Source organism: Urocitellus parryii, chromosome 3 (assembly GCF_045843805.1).
Source record: "Urocitellus parryii isolate mUroPar1 chromosome 3, mUroPar1.hap1, whole genome shotgun sequence".
Taxonomy (NCBI): domain Eukaryota; kingdom Metazoa; phylum Chordata; class Mammalia; order Rodentia; family Sciuridae; genus Urocitellus; species Urocitellus parryii.
Window position 1 is genome coordinate 103,773,164 of NC_135533.1, and position 22,794 is coordinate 103,795,957.

Sequence of the window (22,794 nt, forward strand, 5' to 3'; positions counted from 1 at the left end):
TCACTTCTCTTTTTGAACAAACTCTTTCCTGGCTTTCCCCCAACTACTGGGGAACTCTCAGGATCAGAAAAACTCCAGAAAAATTAAAACAAAACAAAACAAAACAAAACAAAAAAAAAAAAACGGGTATGAGTGTATACACATAGCTAAAAATGACCCAGCCACACATTCCTGACTGCCAACCCAAGGCAGTTTCACACAGACATTTCTCTCTGGCATCTTCTCTCAGCTAGTACAGGCTGGAGGCGGGGGCCGGGGGGGGGGGGGTCACCTCTGGATAGATAAGGTCCCTGGCACTAGCCTGTGACAATAGGTAAGCACAGAGCCAATTCCAGCCAAGTTTCCTACAGGCTGCAAAACAGGTAGAACAGCAGTTGGTAAGATTGTATCTGTAGTACAAAAGTGACTTAATGAGTAGTAAGAATGGCTCCTGGTTACCTAAAACTGCCCAAACACCCCCTTCTTTGAAACAATAGCGGGCCGAGGTGCCAGAACAAACTTTCCGGCCCTGGCAAGGGAGATGGGGAAGTCACTTAAGGTCCGGGCGGGGCATGTTTTGCAAGGCGGGCTCAGGGGCGCGGTCAGCCTAGCCCGCTGTCTGCAGGGGCCGACTAGGTCAGAACCCTACCGTGACCTCCAGGCGTCACTTGTGGATGACTGCCGCGAAGAGGGGCTCACTCCCTCCTTTAAGGAGTCCGGCGCATAGCCTCTAGACCACCTTCTGAGGGCCTTGTGCCATTGGAGCCGCTCAAGTTACTGTGCAAAGGATAGCGCAGCTTGCATAGCGGACCCAGGACAGACCCGTGAGTAGTCTGCCACTGGGTTCTGCATTCTGTTGCGGCTTTACCAGATACTTTCTTGTCCCCAGTCTTGGTAACGTTCCATTTACTTGTAGGGAGGTGACTGAGGCTCGCGACGATTCCGGCCATCAGTTGCAAAGAATGTGAAGGGAGCTGGGCTGCTGGGGAGGGTGCATGGTCCCAAAGTGCAGATCGGTGGGCGCGCGCAGAAGAGGGCGCGCCCAGTCCACCCTCAGTCTCTCTAGCGTCTGGGCCACCCGCCCCTCGATCAGAGCGTGTGAGTCTCCTGGCGAGGATTTCACCTGGTGTGGCCGCTGAGAGGGTGGACGCAGAGCTCGCAGGTTTGGGTCCCGGGGGGCGCCAAGAGGTGATTTCTCCACAAACTGGAACATAGGCGGGAAGGGAGAGCGAGAAACCCCAAAACGGGGTTTCTTCCGGACAGAAGAAAAAATGTTGGTGATATCAGTTACGAAGCGATGTTTTGTTCCCCAACTGCCTTTTCGTGGGGGAACAAAAGATAACTTTTCATTTTGTAGATTGAACCTTCATCGTTCAAATGGATTCAACGATACATTTTTTTTTTTTCAACATTTACTAGAATGTCAACGCATAAATGTTGGCATCGAGTTGTCTGGCGGTTCCACAGAGAAATTTTAGTCATTCTTGTTAAATGACACAAATTAATTTGCATAGAGGAGTGCGTCCCTTTATAATTCTTTCACATGGCAACGTTTTCTAAGACCTGGCAGGGCCCAGAGAGGGGGAAAGGGCTCCAGAAACCTGCCGGCTGTTTGCAGCGCTCCTCTTTCCACTTCAGGGTTTGACCTCTTGACTGGGTAAGGCAACTGAAGCCTTCCGCCTCGACCTGACCACCTGTTTCCTGCTTTCCATTACAGAGCTCTGTCTGCATCGAGCTGCTTGCTCCCTTCTGACCGGTGAGTTACAGAGAAACACCCTGTAAATGTGTGGAAGGGGGAATTTCCCTTGAAGGCAGTGGAGGCTATCTTCGGGAGTCTGGATGACATTCGTCTCTCTCTCCTTTTGTTTCCTTTTTTCCACCTTCCCTATTCCATCCTTTCCTCAGTTTCCTCTTGCTGATGCCTTCTGTGTTTATAAAGATCATTGGTTCCATTCTTAGGCGGTGACCTTGTCTTTTAAAAAACTTGGTGACTTCTTGAATAGAAGGAATGCCTTAAGCTGGGTATTTGCAAGCCCTGCTGGGCCATTCCCAGGGCATGCCATTGTAGGTCCTGACTTTCAATTTGTTCAATTTGTGCTCCAACTGTGTTTTGGCCCAAGCCTCCCCCACTTCTCAGCCAACCTTCCATTATTTCTTTCCCTTCTTTTTCTTCCACATAAGTCTCATTATTTCAGTTCATTGCACATTTGTTGAGTACATGGTTCTGGTACTTTCAGCTTTGGTGGGCATTAAAGTAATGTTTTAGTTAAACATAAATTCGTTTTTGTAAACATTGGCTTTTTGTCAAAACATTTTGTCCAACATTTTGGTTGGACTGACTGAACATGAATTAGTACAACCTTATTGTAAAAGGAATAAAAACAAAACCTAAATATGAAACTGAAAGTAAAACTTGGGATTTTCCTACTCCCTAGAAATAAACACTGAACACTTCTGCTTTTCTTTCCTCCCTCCCTCCTTCATTTCCTCCTCCTTCTCTTGCTCCTTTCTCTCTTTCTCACACACACTTTTAAAGTAAATCCATTTCAAAGAAGTATTATAAGTGTTTATATACTAAGCTATTTACACAAATAGCCTACCAATCTGATCTTTGTTTAACAGATTAAAATTAAAAAGAACCTAAAAAAAAAAAAAAAAAAGTTGGGCCTGGCCACGGGTAGGGGAGTCCAGGTAGTCAAGGGGAAGGGGCCTCCCTGGGGAGACCAAGAGCCACGTGGTTGAGTCTTTTACCTAAAGCTCCATCCTTGTCCCACATGCCAATCCAATAATGGTTTTGAGAAAAAGAAAAAGGAAGTTTTATTGCTTTGCTAGCAAAGGATAAGCACAGGGGGACTTCTGACCCAGAGGCTGTGATTCTGCCATGAGGGAGAAGGGGGTGGGGGGCTTTTAAAGAGGTGATTCAGAAGGTACATTCCACATGTTCTGTCTGAAGTTGTTAATTTGGGAGATAGTTATTTATGAGATCTTTTGGTGCTATCTCCAAATTTCCTTCCTATGGTGAGTGTGTGCTCAAGGACAGATAACTGTGCATAGGATGGGAAAGAAAGGTAATCCTGTTCCCCCCTGAGATCAGGGAGGAGCAAGAGAAAAGAAGAGAAAGAAACATGTCTGTTTTTAAAATAAGTTGCAGTGGCAGAGCAGCAAAGCATAAAGTGGATCAACTGTTACAAGTCCTCTGGGGGCAGATTCTACAGGTCTCGTGAAATTAGCACAGGCTCTGCTTGTGTGGAGAACACATCTGGGGCCTGGATGGCTACAGTCTTGTCTAGAAGAAATTGGGAGGTTTCCCTCCCTCTGTGAAGTGGAAGTTGAGATAATGTCAGAAGAAATATTTCTGAAGTCCACCCAATGTGACATCTTCTTGAAGCACTAAGGTTAAATTTACCTACTGAGCAGTTTTGGGGTCTTTGGAGAAGTGACCAGTTCTCTAGGTGCTTTGGATGAAGAGTGGAGGTGCTGTCAGGACCTCAGATCAGATGAACTAGGACTTGCTGTTGAGTTAGACCATATTTTTAAAATTGTTGCTCTGTGGTGTCAGGACCCTGCTCTGACCATTCTCTTCCCTTGGTGATCCTTTGTCCTGCCTCTCAATTTGTCAAACTTAGCCCTGGGCTTTCCTTAATTGTAGATTCCCTGGATCCATCATTTCTACCTGCACTGTTAATTGTAATCTAACAAATGCTTGCTGCCTGATATGCATTGAAGCCTCTACTATGACCTGGGTTTTTGTGAAAAGAAAAATCTTTTCCACATGGTGACTGGCAAGGAGGGCCATAATCTGCCTTCTCCATGGGTTGATAATGGGGGAATTTATCTAAACGGAAGGAGGAAAGCTGCTTTGGGTTAGGCAAAAAGAGGGGTGCATATTTATTTTAGGTGCCCTTGTGTCCTATGCAGGGAATTTTGAGCTTGTGTCATCATTGACTGGAAGACCTGACGTCCACGGAAGACCTTCATGTCCATTCTAGAAAATTGGGGTCCAGTTTGCAAACATTATTAGTAAAAGATTGGAGGCTCTTCTGAAAGTGGGGCTGGGGGGACTTAATTTAAGGAATTTAAATCTGGGTATGTCCAGACCTTAGCTGATTTCATGTTTTCCCATGGCCAAATTATCTTCTGTTTCAAACCTACTTTTGTTAATTCCCCAGGCTTCAGTTCCTCCATGGGGCGGTGCCCATAGGTACTTGTTCTAGAATCGTGGTACTTCAAATGAAGTTTTATGAGCATTTTACCTCAAAAGCAGCACTGTCCTTTCCAATCATCCCAACTAGGAATGAAAGTGACCTCCTCCTAATGCCTCCTCCATTCATCCCTCAGGATTTCATCCCCTAGCCCCCTGTCCTATTTGGATTTTCACTTCTCCTTTCAGCTGTTGGTCATTTTGACATCTCTGCTTATGCTCTGTGCCCTTCAAATCCAATTATATTTGGGGAAGAAAAGAAGTTTCTGTACCCTCTAATGTTCTGTTCCTGGAGGCCTGCAAATTAAACTGACAAAAAACAGATTAGCGGGGGGGGGGGGGAAGATTTTTATTTCACGTTGGTATGCAGAGTTCATAGAAAAGAAGTGACACATGGAAGTGGTTAGAATTTGGGGCTCATGTACTATCTTAGTAGTGAAGAAGGTCAGAAGAGCACTTCTGGGAGAATAAATGACTTCTGAGTTGAAGAGAAGAGTGCTTTTGGAAAAACAAAATGATTTTTTTTGAAAAATAAAAGGGAACTCAGGAAAATAGATGGGAGATATTTTTCTGATAGGTTTTTTTGTTTTGTTATTTTTTTTGTTTTTTAATGTATGTTTGGACATTGTGTGAATTTTCTCTTAGAATTTCTCCCATGACAATTAAGTTGTTTTTTTGGTTTTTTTTTTTTTTTTTTTTTTTTTTTGAGGGGGTTGTTTTTAGGCAAATAAAGAGATTTCAGAAACTCAGGTTTCTGCTCAAAATAATTTCTATGCCCTGTGTTAATAAGCTTTCTGTCACTGTGACAAATACCTTAGATAAATCAAGTTGAGAGAGAAAAGGTTTATTTCTGTCTGGTGTGTCAGAGGCTCCAGTCCACATATTTCTTTGGGGCATAGTACACCATGGCTGGAGAGCCAGATGGAGGGGGCATGTTCACCTCATTGTATCTGGGGAGAAAAAGAGAAATAAAGGAAGGGTCCAGGATATCAATATTCCCTTCCAGAGCGTGCCCTTGCCTTCCACTAGGCCCTGCCTCTTAAAAATTTCATTGCCTCCCTGTAGTGAGTGCCATAGGCCAGTGACCAAGTCCTCAACACGTAGGTCTTTGAGGGACATTTCCAAATTATAGCAGCCACAGTGGTTTACTCTGGAGCCCTTCATATGGATCTAACATGCAAATCTTTGACTGTCATTTTCTGTTTAAAATTTTTCAGGGACCCACCATCACCTGAAGGACAATGTTCAGGATTTTTATGGGGCTACACAGCTTCCTGGGGACTTGGCCTTTGACCATCTCTTGTTGCTTCTCTCCAAGCTGAGCTGTTGCTAGAGGATTTCTTTCCTCCCATCTCTTGGGTTCCCTGTCCTTGTGCCATTGTTGACACTCTTTTTCCCTGTCTGGGAGCATACTGACTCCCAGTCAGGAATCATTAAGAACTCTTGGCTGCCTCCTGGGAGCACACTGGGTTTGTGTTTGTTCTTTTCTGCTCTTTCCTTCATGGATAAAGTATGAACCTCTCACGGTGTTGGCACCTTCACTTGGCTCTCCCTCAAGTGGCCCTGTGTTGGAGTTAACTCCTGGCTTGCTGGGATTGTCAGACACACAGAGCACCAGATTTTGTGTCCTAGGTCTTTCTCACCCCTCTGTAGGTCACACATATAGTAAGAGTGAAGGGAACTCTCCATTAACACCTCTCAGCATTCACTGCCGAAAATTAAATAGGAAAAGTGCATTACAAATGCCCCAAAGAAAGTACAGAAAGGGGGAGTGATCCCAGGGGTGTATTTATACCTGCTTAACATTATTCACAAACATATACTCTTTTTCCTATGGGAGGGGCAGGAAGAAGGAGAATGTAGACAGTTTTGAGGGCTTATAAATGATTATTAGGGGAATGGATGGTCCTGGGAAGTCTCTTTGGAATGGGAATGAGCTCAAGAAACAGACATTATCTTGTAGAGGGAGTCGCTCCAGGTGTGGTTACATTCCTCAATTTTCTTAGCTAGATGATGCAATCTCACTGTGGGTTTGGAAGGTAGCTCTGTTTCCTTTGCATTCCAGTCTTTATGTACTAAGGAAACTCCATAGAGCCTTTGCCTGCACTTGGGGTCAGAGGAGCAAGACCTTCTAATTTTGTCTAGAGCAAAATTGCCCATGCTAAAAAACACCTCTGAGAAACCTAACAGTGTCAAAGGAGATAATTTTTTTAAAAAAATTTATATTTATTTTTTAGTTTTAGGTGGACTCAATATGTTTATTTTTATGTGGTGCTGAGGATGGAACCCAGGGCCTCATGCGTGCTAGGCGAGCACTCTACCATTGAGTCACAACCCCAAAAGCACATGGTCACATGAAGTGGGCTGCATATTCTGATCAGCCCATATTATTCACTGAGAGAAGCTAGATTTGGGGGTCAGAGATTCAGAATCTTACCAGAATTCACTCTTGCCGGAATTTACACTGCTATTGAAATAATAGCTATAGCTCTTAGCAGAGTCAGGCAGAAGGCAGCAGAGCCAAAGCACACTTTTCCTGTGCTGTAGGAAAGTAGCTGCAGCAGGCTAATTCAGTGAGGAGATTTGGCAAGATGGCTTTTGTCAGCCAAGCAACAAACAGGAAGTAGAAGATGACCCAGGGATTAGCTCTGGGACAAGGAAGAAACTGGAAGTCTGTACTGTAAACGCTGACATAGCTCTTTGGGGAATAAATCATTCATATTATCTGTTGTTATCTGTTGGGGGATGAATGTCCAGGAAACACAATAATTGTAATACAGTGAAACAATTTAAAAGCAATTGTTAGAAATATTCCCCCAAATTGTGTGAATAAGTTAAAACAAGATGCAAAGTTAATTCGTATAAAAGGTAGTACATGAAAATGCCTGTCAGCAGATCTCCAGCTTGCAGAAGCCAGGCCACTTCCAGCCTGGATGGGGGCGTGATTGAAGCAAGTTCCCAAAGGGTTTCTTCCTGTTCCCCTAATTTGTCATTACCTCATTTTCACTCAGTGCAAAGGTCTCCTTGTGCCAGAGTATACTCTCTCCACCACTCACTGGGTGGCTTCTGGGACCAGAGGTGTAGTGTGTGCCCCTAAGGGCGTGTCAGCTCTTGGTTCTTGTCCTGTGTGGCTCTTGCTGGTCTAAGGGGAGACTAGGACTTCTTCCCTCACCTCCTCTGGTCTTTAACCTTTCCCTGGATGGTGGGGTGACCATAGAGTCTCCCTTTCACACCTAGGACCTTTGGTGGTGAAACGGACATCTGATAACTAAGCTGGGTAAACCCTAACACCCCCAGCAGACCTGCATCGGGGTCACCCAACCTCAGTTACTTAGCAGGGAACTTTCCAGGGGAGCATTGTAGAGGCCTGCAGCTCTCCACCTGTGCAGCTCCTAAACAAAGCCTCCCTGAGCCACTGGGCTAAGGGGCGAGGAGATTAGTCTTTGGGGGAGTCAGAAGGAGGAAGATGCAAATGCCAGGGTCTCCAAGGGTTGCAAGAGGGCAGACAGCAGGTGCAGGAAAGAGCAGAGGCAAGAACTGGGTAAGGGAACTGACTCTCGGGCTGATTTGTTTTGTCTGAGAGAAACTGGCCCTAGGGATTCTGAATCTCTGCAGGACCTCCAAACCCAGCTTCTCTCAGTGAATAATATGGGCTGATCAGAATATGCAGCCCACTTCATGTGACCATGAATGGAGTGGTAGATTCCAGGGAGAAGTCTAGGCCATCTTGCTGCTGTTGATGATCCCATTCCAATGGTGCTCTTTTCCAGAAGCCAGACAACTATGGAAGTCTGGTTGTTGGAAAATCTGTTTAATGGATGCTGCAGAAACTCTGAAATCATGACTAGACTTCAGGATCTTATTCTGAGGGGCAGCCTGGTGGACCATTGCCATCACTATACATGATATGGAAAGCCACCTATTCCTCACTTCTGCTCATTCATAATGGTCCTTCCCTGCGCTGTGCTGGACCTTTGGTTCCTGGTGATACAGGGTGAGAGGTGGTACCTTTTTAAATACTCATTCCTGGGCTGGGGATGTAATTAGTGGTAGTGTTTGCCTAGCATGTTCAAGAGCAGAGCAGGGGTTTTATCCCCAGCCACACAAAAACAAACAATCAAAACTAAAAACATAAAAGAGAAGGAAAGAAAACTCAAAACAACATATTCCTTTTTTTTTTTTTTTGTTTAGCTTCCCTTACCTGGACTTCAGTAAGACTGAGATTTCCAAAGAAGAGTTTGGCAAATGCCAAGGTAGAACAAAGCTAGATGGAGAAAAAAGACAGGTGGCAATTGCAGGGACTTTTTTTTTTTTTTTGCTCCAGATTCAGCTACTATAATTTTCTCATTTTCAAAATTTACTGAAAATGGTCAGTATCAATTGGGTCCTTTTGGGTTTTACTTGGGGATAAGAAACTGGTGAGAATCAAGGGTGAGAACCATGTTGTGGGAACATTAGCCCTGGGCACAGGAAAATGGTTTCGCCCTGCAGACTTCTACTGGCCATCTTTATGAACCATGGCTCATTGAGGGCTTCGATTTCCTTCTCTCTGAAGCAATCCTGCCTTTCCTGCAAGGTTGTTGCAGGAGTTGAAAGGTGTGGCAGGTGCAAGGCACTCAGATTTATTGCTTTGTGAGCTGAGTTCAACATGTGAGCCTCACTGTTTTCCAAAGTGCTCTGGCAAAACTGCCCTTGTCCACACAGTGAAATGTTTTGGGAGTGTTTTATACCTAGTGTGCTCCAGTAAAACAACTGCAATTCTGCATGTGCAACCCTCTCCTTTAGGCTTTGCAGGGGAGGCAGGCCAGTGCACTGAGGCACATCAGCTGAGGCCCTTTGCTGTCAGGGGGCCTTTGCTTGCTAATCACTTTTTTAAAAATTGCTTTTATTTTTTAAATACATGACAGTGTAATGCACCACAATTCTTATTACACATATAGAACACAATTTTTCAATCTCTGTATATAAAGTATGTTCACACCAATTCATGTCTTCATACATGTATTTTGTACAATAATGTCCATCACATTCCACCATCATTGCTAACCCCATTCCCCCTCCTTTCCCTTTCCACCCCTCTGCCCTATCTAGAGTTTGTCTATTTCTCCCATGCCCCCTCTCCCTACCCCACTATGAGTCATTCACCTTATATCAGAGAAAACATTCACCATTTGTTTTTTTGGGATTGGCTAACTTCACTTAGCATTATCTTCTCCAAATGCATCCATTTACCTGCAAATGCCATGATTTTATTCTCTTTTATTGCTGGGTAATATTCCATTGTGTATATATGCCACATTTTTAATCCATTCATCTACTGAAGGGCATCTAGGTTGGTTCCACAGTTTAGCTATTGTGAATTGTGCTGCTATAAACATTGATGTGGCTGTGTCCCTGTAGTATGCTGTTTTTAAGTCCTTTGGATATAGACGGAGGAGAGGGATAGCTGGGTCAAATGGTGATTCCATTCCAGGTTTTCCAAGGAATCTCCATACTGCTTTCCATATTGGCTGCACCAATTTGCAGTCCCACCAGCAATGTATGAGTGTGCCTTTTTCGCCCACATCCTCGCCAACACTTATTCGTTGTTTGTCTTCAAAATAGCTGCCATTCTGACTGGAATGAGATGGTATCTTAGAGTAGTTTTGATTTGCATTTCTCTAATTGCTAGAAATGATGAACATTTTTTTTCATATATTTCTTGATTGATTGAATATCCTCTTCTGCAAAGGGTCTGTTCATGTCCTTGACTTGCCGATCACTTGATCCTTCTCTTTCCCCTGCTGCCTGTAAAACTTGGAAGAGGATAATAAGTGTTATAGAAGGGTAAGGCAGAGGGGTGTGGTCTGTAGTGCCAATGACTTTCTAATTACACCCTGGGCTGGGAAAGCAGGAAGTGGGGACAGACTCTCTAAAAAGTGTGAGATCCATCTTTGGCCTGTTGGAACCTTTTTTGCCATCTCCTTTCTGAAATTAGTAACCCTTTAAACACATACACAGGCACTGTACACATTTGCACCATCTACATGGTGTAAATACATAAGGACGTCCACTTCTTGGCACTGACTTTCCATATTCCTGAAATCTGCTCATGACCTTAATTCCTGTTGGGTATATTCACTTGTTTTGTGCAATGTTTTGTCCTTAGGGTCCTGCCACAGTGACAGCATGGCGGCTGCAAGAGCTGAAGCAAAGGAACATGAAAACTCTCACAAGTAAGGCTGACCCATGCAGGGTTGGGAAGGGTTGGGCTGGTTTTATTGTATGCTCTGAGCCACTCTTCTTTCTAAGAGCTTGGCATATGTGAATGCATTTGATTCTCATGACACAGACTGAGAGCTGAGAGGTTAAGGGCTTGAAAGTTTCTTAATTCAGATGATCAAGACCTTCAGCGTGGGTGCTGGGGTTTCTGCTATTAACCCTCTGGACATGTGGTCTCAGAAGTCCAGGCAGTTCAATGTTAACATTTGTGAATTTTGTTCTATACGCAGCCACTTTTCTTAAACAAAATTTCCTGCTCATCTCCTAGCTGTGGGATTTTAAATGTTTTCCTAATTTCTTTCTAATTTTTCATCTTTCTATCATATGCTTTTTCTTCTATGGATATTGGGGATTGAACTCAGGAGCACTAGACCACTGAGCAACATCCCCAGTCCTAATTTGTATTTTATTTAGAGACAGGGTCTCACTGAGTTAATTAGTGCCTTGCTTTTTCTGAGGCTGGATTTGAACTCTTGATCCTTCTGCCTCAGCCTCCTGAGCTGCTGGGATTATAGGTGTGCACCAGGGTGCTTGGCTATCCTTTGCTTTTAAGGACACCTCTTTTAAGCCTTTAAGTTTGGGCATTGCTAACAAAGCAAAAATTTCTTATCTTTGCCTGATTTCTATGTGGACTTTGTGTGTGTGTGTTTGGCATTGAACCAGGACTTTGAGCTTGCTAACAAGCACACATGGAATCACTGAAATGTAACCCCAGGTCCTATTACGTGGACTTTAAATCAACTGACTTTTCTATTTTCCTCACCACCTGATTGTCTATTACCTTTGCTTGGGTTGCCTGGGGTAGCCTCCTGTCCTGCTTTTGTGGACTCAATAGTAGGTTCTCGATTAATAATTTTTTCAATGAATAAAATAATAGAATAAATCAAGATAAATTCCCTTGGAGTTGCATATAGAGTAGAGAAATATCTTTTTAAGTACTATGGCTCTGACATGTTACTTTAAAAATTCTTTAAAAAGTAAATTAGAGAATGTCCAATTCATTAAGGTACACGCCAAAAGTTATATATTTAAAAATCATTGGTAGTCTTTCAAAGTTACACCCTGTTTCCTTTTCCTGTTCTTCCTGGAAGCAAGAATAAAAGAACATTTTCTATTTTGAAATAGGTGGCCAAGTTGTTATCATCACATCCTGTTGTGTCAAAGTTTGTGCTTTGTCCTTCTGTTTTATGTACTGTGTTCCTAACATCCTGAGGGAGAAAGGAACCATGGTTACGTTAAATATAATTATCACTGAAAGAGTATGGAGACTCCTATGATGGTTGGAAGTTCAGATTGCCCTATAGAAAAGAAAGGCTTTGGGGGAAAATCTAGGAATACTCTTGGATTTGATTCCTTGAAAAATACCCGTTTCCCCAAGTAAAGTGAAACCTGTGTCTGAAGAAGCAGGAAGCCTTGTCAGGAAGAGGTGGGCTCAGGGCAGGTGGATCTTGCATGCCCTTTCTGAGCAAGGTTCCCAGCACTTGTGCCCAGAGTGCCATCAGCACAGCCTCTGCATATGGTCGGCACATCAGGAGGGATCGACAGCTGAGAGTTGATCTACTGGCCATGGCTCTCTGATGTATTTCCTAACACTTGCCCATGAGACAGTCAACCATCCCCCACTCCCTTTATAAAGATCTTCCTCTCTCTTTAGTCTTTTATACTATCTTTTCTCTGTTAGCCTTTCAAAAATGTTTATGTGTTGAATTAAGCTGGACAGCACTCTCGGGGAATGGACAGGAGGGGAAATTTTATAACATGAAAACAAGAAGCAAACTGATGTAGGTAGAGGTAGATGTGGGAACCCTTGGGGTTGTCGTTGATGCTGACTGCCAGAAAGAAATGGAATCAATGGGTAGAGAAAACAGAGAAGGTCTTTCAACCTTGTTTTGCGTGTCTGCTCGAGCTATTGGGGATTCAGATAAGTAGGACATGGTCAGAGCCTCCAGAAGTTTTTGCTACTGGAGATAATTATAGTTCTTATGTTAAATATAAAAATAATTTTTAATAATGAAATATAGATCAGGTACAATGGGCATCCACTGGAGAGAGGGAGGATGGATGAGGTCTCAGGAAAGCGCCCCCATGTTTAATGGTATAGGTGTTCCTTGACTTACAATGGATAATGACCTTTCAACCATCGTAGGTTGAAAATACTGCAAAAGGAAATACATTTAATACACATCACTTCCAGCTTAGTAACACAGCACACCATAGAGCATGGCTGACCAGGAGCAGAGGAAGCTGCCGCTGACCATTACAAGAGAGGATTGTACTGTGTATTGTTACCTTGGGAAAAGACCCAAATTCATAACTCAAAGTATGGTTTTACTGAATGTGTACCACTTTCACACCATCATAAAGTCAAACCATCTGCCTGTGGTTAGCAATATGAACGCCATCGTTCATACTGCCAAATCACAGGCAGCTGAGAACATTGCTCTCTCTTGCATCCTTTTTCTTTTTTCTTGAGTTAAATTGAAAATGAAACATATCAGTAAGGTCTGGGCAGGAAGTCAGATACAGAAGGGGGAAAAAACCCAGAAGGCCTGATTGCTCTGAGTTCAGAGCACCCTGGTTTCCTTCAGTCTTAGCACTAGCACACACGATTTCCCAGCTATGTTTGGGGATGTGATGGTAAAAAGCCAGGCTTTAAATTCTAGGAATTTGTCATAGGATCAGACTTCTCTTTTATGATACGCAGACCTGCTCACAGATGCTAGAGAGGTGATGGTGACAGGCTCATGATATTATGTGTTTATCAAATTTTTGCAAGGTGTTGCTTTTGAAGTGTATTCCCATGCCATCTCTGGGAATCAGAGGCAGGCATTGTGAAGGAGTCATGTTGAAGGTTGGCTCTGAGGGACTTTGGCAGACAGTAGGTGGAGCTGTGGAGACCTGGGACACCTGTTTCTGTCCGTAAAGCTTCACTGGAACACAAAGACACTCATTTGTGTGTTGTCTGTCTTGCTTTCATGAGACAATGGCAGACTTGAGTCATGACAGAAACTTAGTGATCTGTAAAACTATATTTACTGTCTGGCCAAAAGCTTGCTGACCCCTGTTCTACAGCAGCAGTGTGCTGTCACAAAGAAATGTAATGTGAATCAACATACATGTTCTCTAGAATGGCTTGTAAGCCATTCTGAAAAAAAAAATAAAATGGATGGAAGTCTTATCTCACTACTCGTAATAGGCACTACATGGGTGACATGTTAGCTAGTGCATAAGAAAATGAAATTCAAGGCATTATCTTTGGGTGGTAAAAATAGAACTTCTTTTTTCTATCTCTGACAATCTTTCTTATGGTGAACATATTACTTTTAAAATAAAGTTATATTTATGTATCAATGAACTGTATTGGGATAGCAACTGGCTATACTCTTTGTATGGGGTGACTTAACATTCTGATCTTTATGCTGTTGTGTATTTTTCTGAATTTTCCTCATTGTCTTCTAATAGTGGCCCTGGGAACAAAGAGGAATTATGAGGAAGGAGATGGGGAAGTGGGGACTTTGACAGTGTAGTGTTGTCTTATCCCCAGGGTCTACCTGTGCTCCTTCCCCAATATGTGCCTCACACATCGCACTCACATCTGGCACTTCTGTGATGATGCTGGTAATTGGAATTGGTGTTATATAAACCCTCTATTTTTTTGTTTTCTAACAGCAACTGCCTCATCCGACTTGCAAATCCACATGTAGCAGCAATGAAGGAAGATATTCTCTATCATTTCAATCTCAGCACTAGCACTTGTGATTTCCCAGCTATGTTTGGAGATGTGAAGGTAAGAAGCCAGGCTTTTAATTCTAGGAATTTGTCTTAGGATCAGCCTTCTCCTATACGATATGCAGACTTATGTTGTACACAGTGCACTCATGGGGTCTTTCTTCTATGGTTACAGTTTGTGTGTGTTGGTGGGAGCCCCTCCCAGATGAAGAACTTTATCAGATACGTTGCCGTAGAGCTGGGCTACTCATAGGTGATTGAGAAGTGACTGGTCACAGGTTCATGATGTTATATTTTTCTCAAATTTTTTTACAAAGTGTGATTTCTCAATCACCATATGAATAGCAAGTGAAAAATAAAACTATTCTAAATACTTTCATACTGGCTTTTAATTCATCTCTTAGAATATAATTGAAATAGTATATAAAATAAACTTAATGCCTGTAGTTCCAGGTACTTGGGAGGCTGAGATGGGAGGATCACTCAAGCTCAGGAGTTCAGAGCCAGCCTGAACACCACAGTGAGAACCCACATCAAAAAAAAATAAGTAAATAGCTGGGTGTGATGGTGCATGCCTGTAATCCCAGTGGTTGGGGAGGCTGAGACGGTAGGGACACAAGTTCAAAGACAGCTTCAGCATTTTAGGCCCTAAGCAACTTGGTGAGACCCTGTCTCAAAATAAATATTAAAAAAAAAAAAAACCTGGGGGATATGGCTCAGTGGTAGAGTGCTTGCCTAGCATGTGTGAGGCACTGAATTCAATTCTCAGCACCACATATAAAATTAAGGTCCATCAACAACTAAAAATTAAAAAAAAAAACACTTAAAAATTTATTTATTTAATCTTCCTAATCCTTAAAACTGGCTTATTTGCTTTTTGTTTTTTTCAAAACAAATATTTTCTTATGTGACAAAATAAAGTTTTTACTTCTCTGATACCAACCAACAATAGCTAAAGCTTCCTAAGTTCCTACAGGATCCCTGGCTCCTCATGCATTGGCCATTTGACTTTCAGGGGACCAGGCGAGAGGGAGTAATTTGTAGTCTATTTTCCAGGTGAGTTGTGGGACTCTGGTCACAGGAAGAGGTGGAGGGACAGTGAGGAACTCACACCATCTTAATCCAGCTCATTCCACACCTGGGCTGCCTTCCACAGTACAGGGAGCCTGAGCATGCATGATGTCTAGAATTGCCCTATCAAAGAGCAAGAGTCTGGGCCCTGCATTTGTGGAGTAACTGTGTTGTTCTACAGGGCTGCCTATGCTTAGACCCATACCATTGGTTGGATTTCTAAGTTCATGCATGGTTTGTTGGTGCTATCCTGGGTTTCTTGGATTTCTAAGTTCCTAGATGACACCAACTTCGAGGACTTAGGTTGTACATAGTGCACTCATGGGGTCTTTCTTCTATGGTTACAGTTTGTGTGTGTTGGTGGGAGCCCCACCCGGATGAAGAAATTTATCAGATACATTGCCGTAGAGCTGGGCCTTGACCATCCAGGAGAAGAGTACCCCAATATCTGTGCAGGCACTGATCGCTTCGCCATGTACAAAGTTGGACCGGTGCTGTCTGTGAGTGTGAGTATCTGGAGACTTAGTCACCTGAGTGAAATTTGAACTTTGTGTCTAGGCTCTGCAAGGCCTTGCCCCTGTGTACACATAGCTAGCTGGTCCCTAATACCTGCTTAGTGTAAAAGCTGGGAGCAAACTGAATCCTTAGCAGCTGGGATACACAGGTAAACAGAAGGAACTCAGGGTCCTGCTCTTGAGGCTCAGTCCCTTGGAGAGATTATGTACGTAAATGTAAATATAAATGCAAATACACACAGCTGTCCATACAGTGTGTGGGTGGCAGTTGCAGGGAGTGTATGAGCAGAGTGTAGAAGGGGTATCCAGTCCTAACCAGGGTAGTAAGGAGAGCTACAAACACCAGGCCTTCTTATAGTGAGTTACTTTATAACAAATTTTTGCTTATCAATAAGAATGAACACAGAAATCTCTAGTATTCTACCAAAGAAATCTTCTCACTTTTCAGTTTTGATTTCCTTTGTCAGCGGCAATGTAAATGAAGAGCTACATAGTTAGCAAATGATAGCCCTCCTGTTGAGACATGCATTCCTAATGTTCTGGTTAGATGAGACCTCTAGCAATATCCTCTGCCTGGAACATATCATAGAGGCAAGACATCATTTAATTATAGAGAGTTTAGGAAAGCATTTCTTGTGTGTAGACACTGATAAATTCTCAAAGGGACCCTTCTCCCTGTGTCAGAGGAACAGCATCTGCTCCTGTGCTAAGTGCATCCCAGGGAGGGGTAGAAGGTATGGCTATAGGAGGGTCTTGAAAAGTCGGGGGAAGGTATGCAGAGAGACCCTTAGAGGAGGAAACAACACCGTGCAGATTCAGCAAGTGATCTGATGTTGGGGACTGAGGGATCAGCCAGTTACCTAATCTGGCTGAAACAGAGAGGCTAAGGAGAAAAGCAAAAAGGTAAAACTTTTAAGTGGTGTGTGGGTGGTAGGCAACTGTGCAGGCTTCAAATGCCAGAAGGAGCTATTTGTTACTCAGCAGTAGCAGTTGTTATTTTCTGCTGAGCTTCTGGTTCTTCTACTGCTCCTGCTTAACAGGTTTTTACAGATCATTGGGCTCACATATAAAGAACTCTCTGTACACTTTAAGTTTCTTGAAGTGTTAATAGTGTTCATCTTATTGTCACTATGATGAGTTTATTGGATTGAAGTACGAGACACAAAAGGTCAACCAGAATAAAGTAGTTCCCCCTAACTCACAGGAGATAAGTTTTAAGACCTCCAACCCCAGTGGACATCCAAAACCCAGGATAGCACCAACAAACCATGCATGTACTGTGTTTTCCTATGCATACACACCTATGATAAAATTTAGCTTATAAATTAGGTGCAGTAAGAGATTAACAACAATCACTAATAAAATAGGAAAATTATGATAATATTTTCTAATAGAAGTTTCTTCAATGTGGTCTCTGTTTCTCCTAATATCTCATAATACTGTACTTTTCTTGTTGTCCTCTGAAACTGAAACTATGGAGTGCAAACCCTCCAATGGGGCGGGGGTGCTGCTGCAATAAGAAAAGTGCAGTCTGGCATTCACCTTTGGCTTCTCTCTGATTCCAGCATGGGATGGGTGTTCCTTCCATTGCAATCATGTTGCATGAGCTCATCAAGTTGCTGTACCATGCCAAGTGTTCCAACGTCAGCGTCTTCCGTATTGGCACTTCTGGTGGAATAGGTAAGGGCTGTGGAGGGTCCTCTTGCTCTGTGAATAGCAAGGGGCCAGAGCCCCTATAGGAGCCCCAGCATGTGTGAGGTTTGGTACAACCTATCTGAGATTTGTTCAAGAATGGATTAATAGGAGGCAAAGGAAACTTTTTTTTTTTTTGGTCTCACCTATTCTCCCAGCCTGAACCCCAGAGGTCACAGCTGGGAGTCATCATGCCAGGAACCTGCAGAAGCTTGTCCTTCTGAAGCTACATAATTCCTGTATTTTTATTTGCTTGATTCTCTTTATTCTTTCTAATCCTTCTTCTCTGCCTCTCTCCTCTCCTGTGCTCACTCTTCCTCCTCCTATTCCTGAAAGAATTTGAAATACCTTATGAGAAAACCAGCAAAAACCCAAAGAGGGAAGAAAAAGTAGAATGCAAACCTCAGGTAAAAGTCCTTAAACTAGCCCAAAAATGCTCAGTTCTCAACCTGTTTAAAAAAAAACAAAAACAAAAACAGGATTTAATGAGAAACCAAAATGATAAAATTGTTAAATTGTCTCTTAGTCCCTTTCTGTTGCTAATAACACAACACCAAGGACTGGGCGGATTGTAAAGAGAAGAGATTAATTTGGGCTCATGGTTATTGTCCAAGGTTGTTGGTGATGCCTTCTTCTTTCAGAGTCCCAACATAGTGCAGGGCCTCATCATGAGGTGAGACACAGGATAGGAGAGAGACCTAGCCAAACTAGGCCATGAGATGACTCATTAGTTTATTAATTGCCGTGAAGGAATCAGTCTTTCATGAGGGCAGAGCACTAATCACCTCTTAAAGGCCCCACCTGATCCCACCTCTTAATATCTCATAATGGGGTGTACATTTCAACATGAGTTTTGGAGCTTTGGAGGAGATACGACATACTCAAAGCAGAAGTCCATTAGGCTTTAAGTAAGCTGTCCCACTCTCTCATGTCCCAACACTGTGCCAGTCTTCCTACTTTCTGGCACTTACCGCTCCCAGTAAGGAGGTAGAGCTAGTGGAAAGAACCTGAATTCACTGCAAGGCAAGTTTAGTCCTTAGGTTAGCAACTAGGACCCTGCAAATTGTTCCTGACTGTATAGCTCTGGTTTCTCTTGGGTTTAGGGTAATGTGAGAATTTATTTATTTATTTTTTACTTAGATAAGAGACTTATTTTAGACCCTAAATCTTCTGAATATACAATTGTTTCTTGGCATATGAAAAGGTTTGATACCAGGATCCCTGACATATACCAAAATCTCCAGATGCTTCTCTTAAATAAAATGGTACAATATTTGCATGTAATATAATCTACATATACCCTCTCACATACTTTTTATCATCTCAGGTTACTTATACTACTGAATACAGTGTAAATTCTGTGTAAATAGTTGTTTACACTGTGTTATCTAGGGAATAATGACAAGAAAAAAAGTCTGTAGGTGCTCAGTACAGATGCAGTATTTTTTTCAAATATTTTTGATCTGCAGTTGATTTAATCCAAAGATGTGGAACCTAGGGATATGGAGGGCTGATTGTGTTATTTTTATTTTTATCATATAAAGATATATGCAAAATCTATGTTTGCATGGTTGTAATTCCAAGTTTAAAGAAAAGCATACCAATGGCCGTGAGCCATCTCCGTCTTATAAACTTAATTTCTGGTACCACCAACCAGATATTTGGGACCATGTATCTCATATCAAACATCTGCTAAGAGATCTTGCAAGTTATTTTTGAGTTTCTAATACAGAGGGACTGTTAAAGTTTATGACCAGAAATTTTTCTGTGGGAAGTAGTATAGAATGTTCCCTCAATTACCCCATAAAAATGGAAATTGCAATGAGAGAACAAGACCCAAAAGTATTGGACATCATTGATGATAAAATGTGAGATGGTATTTTCACAAATCTCAAAATATGAATGGGTGGGGACAAATATCATCACCTGTTTAGGAAGAATCTCAGGGCTATAGGCAACTGAAAAACCTGAGCACAGAGTAATTTCAAGACAGCCAACAGGAATATCTAGGAAAAATGTGGGTCTGATATGGAACCTAGCACCTGCCATGAGGGAAGGGTGATGCTGAGACCTGAGGGTGCAACATCTCAGGCCCCATGAACAACCAGGGTTCAGGGTGCTTTGTTGTAGGTGCAATCTCAAAGCTGAAAAAAACTGCTGATGGAAGCTCAGCACTGACCACCATACATAGGAAGGGCAAGGGGAAGTTCTGATACCTACCATGGAGAAGCAGAACAGCCAGAGTTGGCCACATTTTAAATGTTTCACAAAAACAACCAGTGTGGGAGCTTGAGAAAAGTTATCCTGGTTCATTGATGCTTCCAGTGTCACTTCAAAATAAATATCAGGAAAGGATCATGTTTGTCTTAGTCCACTGGATTACTATAACAAAAATAACCAGAGTTGCATGGTTTAGACAAAAGAAATTTATTTCTCACAATTCTAAAGGCTAGAAGTCTAAGATCAAGGTTCTGGCAGGCGGAGTGTCTGGTGAGGGCCTGCCTTCTTGTTCATAGATGGTGTGTCCTGGATGTGTCCTCACATGGTGGAAGGGCTGAGGCATCTCTCCGGGATCTCTTTTCTAAGAGTGCTAATCCCATTAATTAGGGCTTCACAGTCATGACCTAATCAATTCCCCAAAGCCCTGCCTGCTAAGACCATCATTGCCTTGGGGGTGAGGATTTCATTATACAGATTATGGAGGGAGACAAACATTCACTCCACAACGATGGTCAGATCCCATGGAAAGCCAAATATGGTGGTGCACACTCATAATCCCAGTGGCTTGGGAAGCTCAGGCAGTAGGAATGTAAGTTCAAAGCCAGCCTTAGCAACTTAACAAGGCCCTAAGCAACTTAGTGAGACCCTGTCTCAAAATTTAAGAAAAGGTGGTGGTGTGCTGGGGATATGGATCAATGGTCAAGTGCCTCTGGGTTCAACTTCTGGCATCTAAATAAAAAAATAATCACATGGAAAGCTATTATAGGACAAAAGAATAATGAGCAGAATATTATTCTTACAAATAAGAAAATTTTCCAGGAAGGTATGTCCAGAAACAGACCCCAAAATAGGACCTAATAATGCATCAATCGCAGAGGAAAATCAAGTTGGTCAGGGACTGGTTATTACTGAAGCTAGGGATGTATGGAAATGGGGGGGTCTCATACTATTATTTGCTTTTGTATTTCTTGAAAGCTTATATAATAAAATACTACAGAACATTAAGTTGTTAATGTTAAACATTCATTCATTAATTTAGGAATTAAATACATCACAATCACCTATATTATAGAGCCCAGGCAATGGTAAAAAATAGCAATGTCTAGAAGATACAAATATTTGACAAAGGGCATGGAGGTTCCTGGCAATGTCTATATTTTATTTTGTGCTTCTCCATATGATTATGTGTTAATTACTTATGTAGTCAGAAAAAGCTTTTAGTGGGAAGGGGTTGTAGTGTATTTTTTAGCACAGTTCCAGATCCTTTAGTACTTGCGTGTGCCAATGGGTCATATTCTTTTCTCCACATTTCTGCTGAGCACTGTCCCAACTGCCATGCTCAGCCATGTCATCTGTTTCTGTCCTTAGGTCTGGAGCCTGGCTCTGTGGTCATCACCCAGCAGGCAGTGGATGCCTGCTTCAAGCCAGAGTTTGAGCAGATTGTCCTGGGGAAGCGGGTTGTTCGAAACACGGACATGGATGAGCAGTTGGTGCAGGAATTGATGCAGTGTTCTGCAGACCTGAAGGAATTCCCCACAGTGGTGGGGAACACCATATGTTCCTTGGACTTCTATGAGGGTGAGACGATGGGTGAGGTACCTCTGGTTCAGACAGCCCTAGTCTGTTCCCTGATCCTGCCCTGGATGGTAGGCTGTTCTCTGGGTGAGGATGTCCATACATGGGCTACTGTTCCAGCTGCAACCTTTTCATGTTGGCTACCATGGTTGATTTGAGTGGGCACACAGGTGGGCGATGGGTGGGCGATGGGTGGGCGATGGGTGGGTCCCCATCCCCATGTACTGGTGGTGGCACACTGCAAGAATGCAGTAGGAGCTGACACCTATATGTGGTTCTCGTGTCTCTGTGTGCTGCAGGGCAAGGCCGTCTGGATGGTGCCATCTGTTTCTATACGGAGAAGGACAAGCAGGCCTATCTACAAGCGGCCCAGGCTGCAGGCGTCCGGAACATCGAGATGGAATCTTCAGTCTTTGCCTCCATGTGCAGAACATGTGGTCTCCGAGGTAGGAGGGCAGGTTATGGCCTTGGTCTCTTCCTCTGTCTCTGCTCTGCTGGCTCATCCAGAAGCCCCACTAGGGCCCTCCTCCCAAGACTCCCCAATACTGCTTTCTGACTTCTTTTAACCTTGCCACAAGGTAATTTCTCACCTACGTGGCATTCCTGGACCCCTGTGTACAGTGTCCTTTGATTGTCACACACAGAATGCAAGGTTCCTCAGTGTGTCTGCAGCAACTCCCCACATTATTGAGAGGGATAAGAAAGAGACCTGCCTTAGCTCAGACTGTGTTGCCATATAATGTGATACCTCCATGCCTACCAAGAGCTTGGCTCTTGAAAATTTTAGCTTTCTGATTGTGGCTAATCCACCCCACATTCCTAGTCATCTTCAAGTCCAGCTCCGCCTTCCAGAATGCCCTATAGCCCTATCACCTGAGATAACATGTGCTCTTTGGGATGGTATAGGGCAGCCAGGATCTGGTCCTGGGATTGGACTGGGAATGCCTTTTGGAAACAATAGGAAGAGGCAGGAGGAGCACTTGAGGACCTTTCCCTCTCCTCCTGCATCTACCCACACATCACTGTGGCTGCTGCTAGAATGGACCGACCCAGCTTCCTGGCGGGTAACACAATCAGCTCCTCTGAGTTCCCTGGTCCTTCCTTCATGTCAGTGAACTAACCCAGAGAGTTGGTGCTCTGCCTTAATGTTACCTTTGCTCTTTGCAGCGGCTGTGGTGTGTGTCACCTATCTGGACCGCCTGAAAGGGGACCAGATCACCAGCCCCCACGAGGTGCTTGCTGAGTACGAGCAGAGGCCACAGCGACTGGTGAGCCACTTCATCAAGAAAAGTCTGGGAAAGGTCTAAGGTCCTTCCCTTCCCCTTGAAGCACAAGCTCCTGCAATTATTGGACAATAAAACCGCTGTCCAAAATCCTCTTCTAACTTGGAGTATGCTTTACATAAGGATTAGGGAATTGGACTGCAATTAGGAGGTAAGGAATCATGGATTAACTACACACAGATTTTATTAAAATTTTGTAACAGCATTTTTAAAGATGTTTTCCTGCTTTGGAATTTCCCCCCACCCCCATTTTCATGAATGTTTGAGT

The 22,794-nt window shown here is 43.2% G+C and overlaps 1 protein-coding gene across 3 annotated transcripts; it reads left to right on the forward strand.

The window, feature by feature from the left end:
• Window positions 1-606: 606 nt before the first annotated feature.
• Upp1 (uridine phosphorylase 1) lies at window positions 607-22,794 on the forward strand. Of its 3 annotated transcripts, none has more exons than XM_026411614.2 (9): window positions 607-803; window positions 1,618-1,735; window positions 10,329-10,395; window positions 14,111-14,228; window positions 15,589-15,747; window positions 17,322-17,436; window positions 21,037-21,246; window positions 21,543-21,689; window positions 22,411-22,794. In XM_026411614.2, the coding sequence occupies exons 3-9, from the start codon at window positions 10,349-10,351 to the stop codon at window positions 22,548-22,550; spliced, it is 936 nt and encodes a 311-aa protein (XP_026267399.2). In that variant the 5' UTR covers window positions 607-803; window positions 1,618-1,735; window positions 10,329-10,348; the 3' UTR covers window positions 22,551-22,794. The 3 variants fall into 3 exon arrangements, with proteins under 3 accessions (XP_026267399.2, XP_026267398.2, XP_026267400.2); XM_026411613.2 differs by having other exon boundaries at window positions 1,697-1,735; XM_026411615.2 differs by lacking the exon at window positions 607-803 and adding an exon at window positions 1,075-1,167 and having other exon boundaries at window positions 1,697-1,735.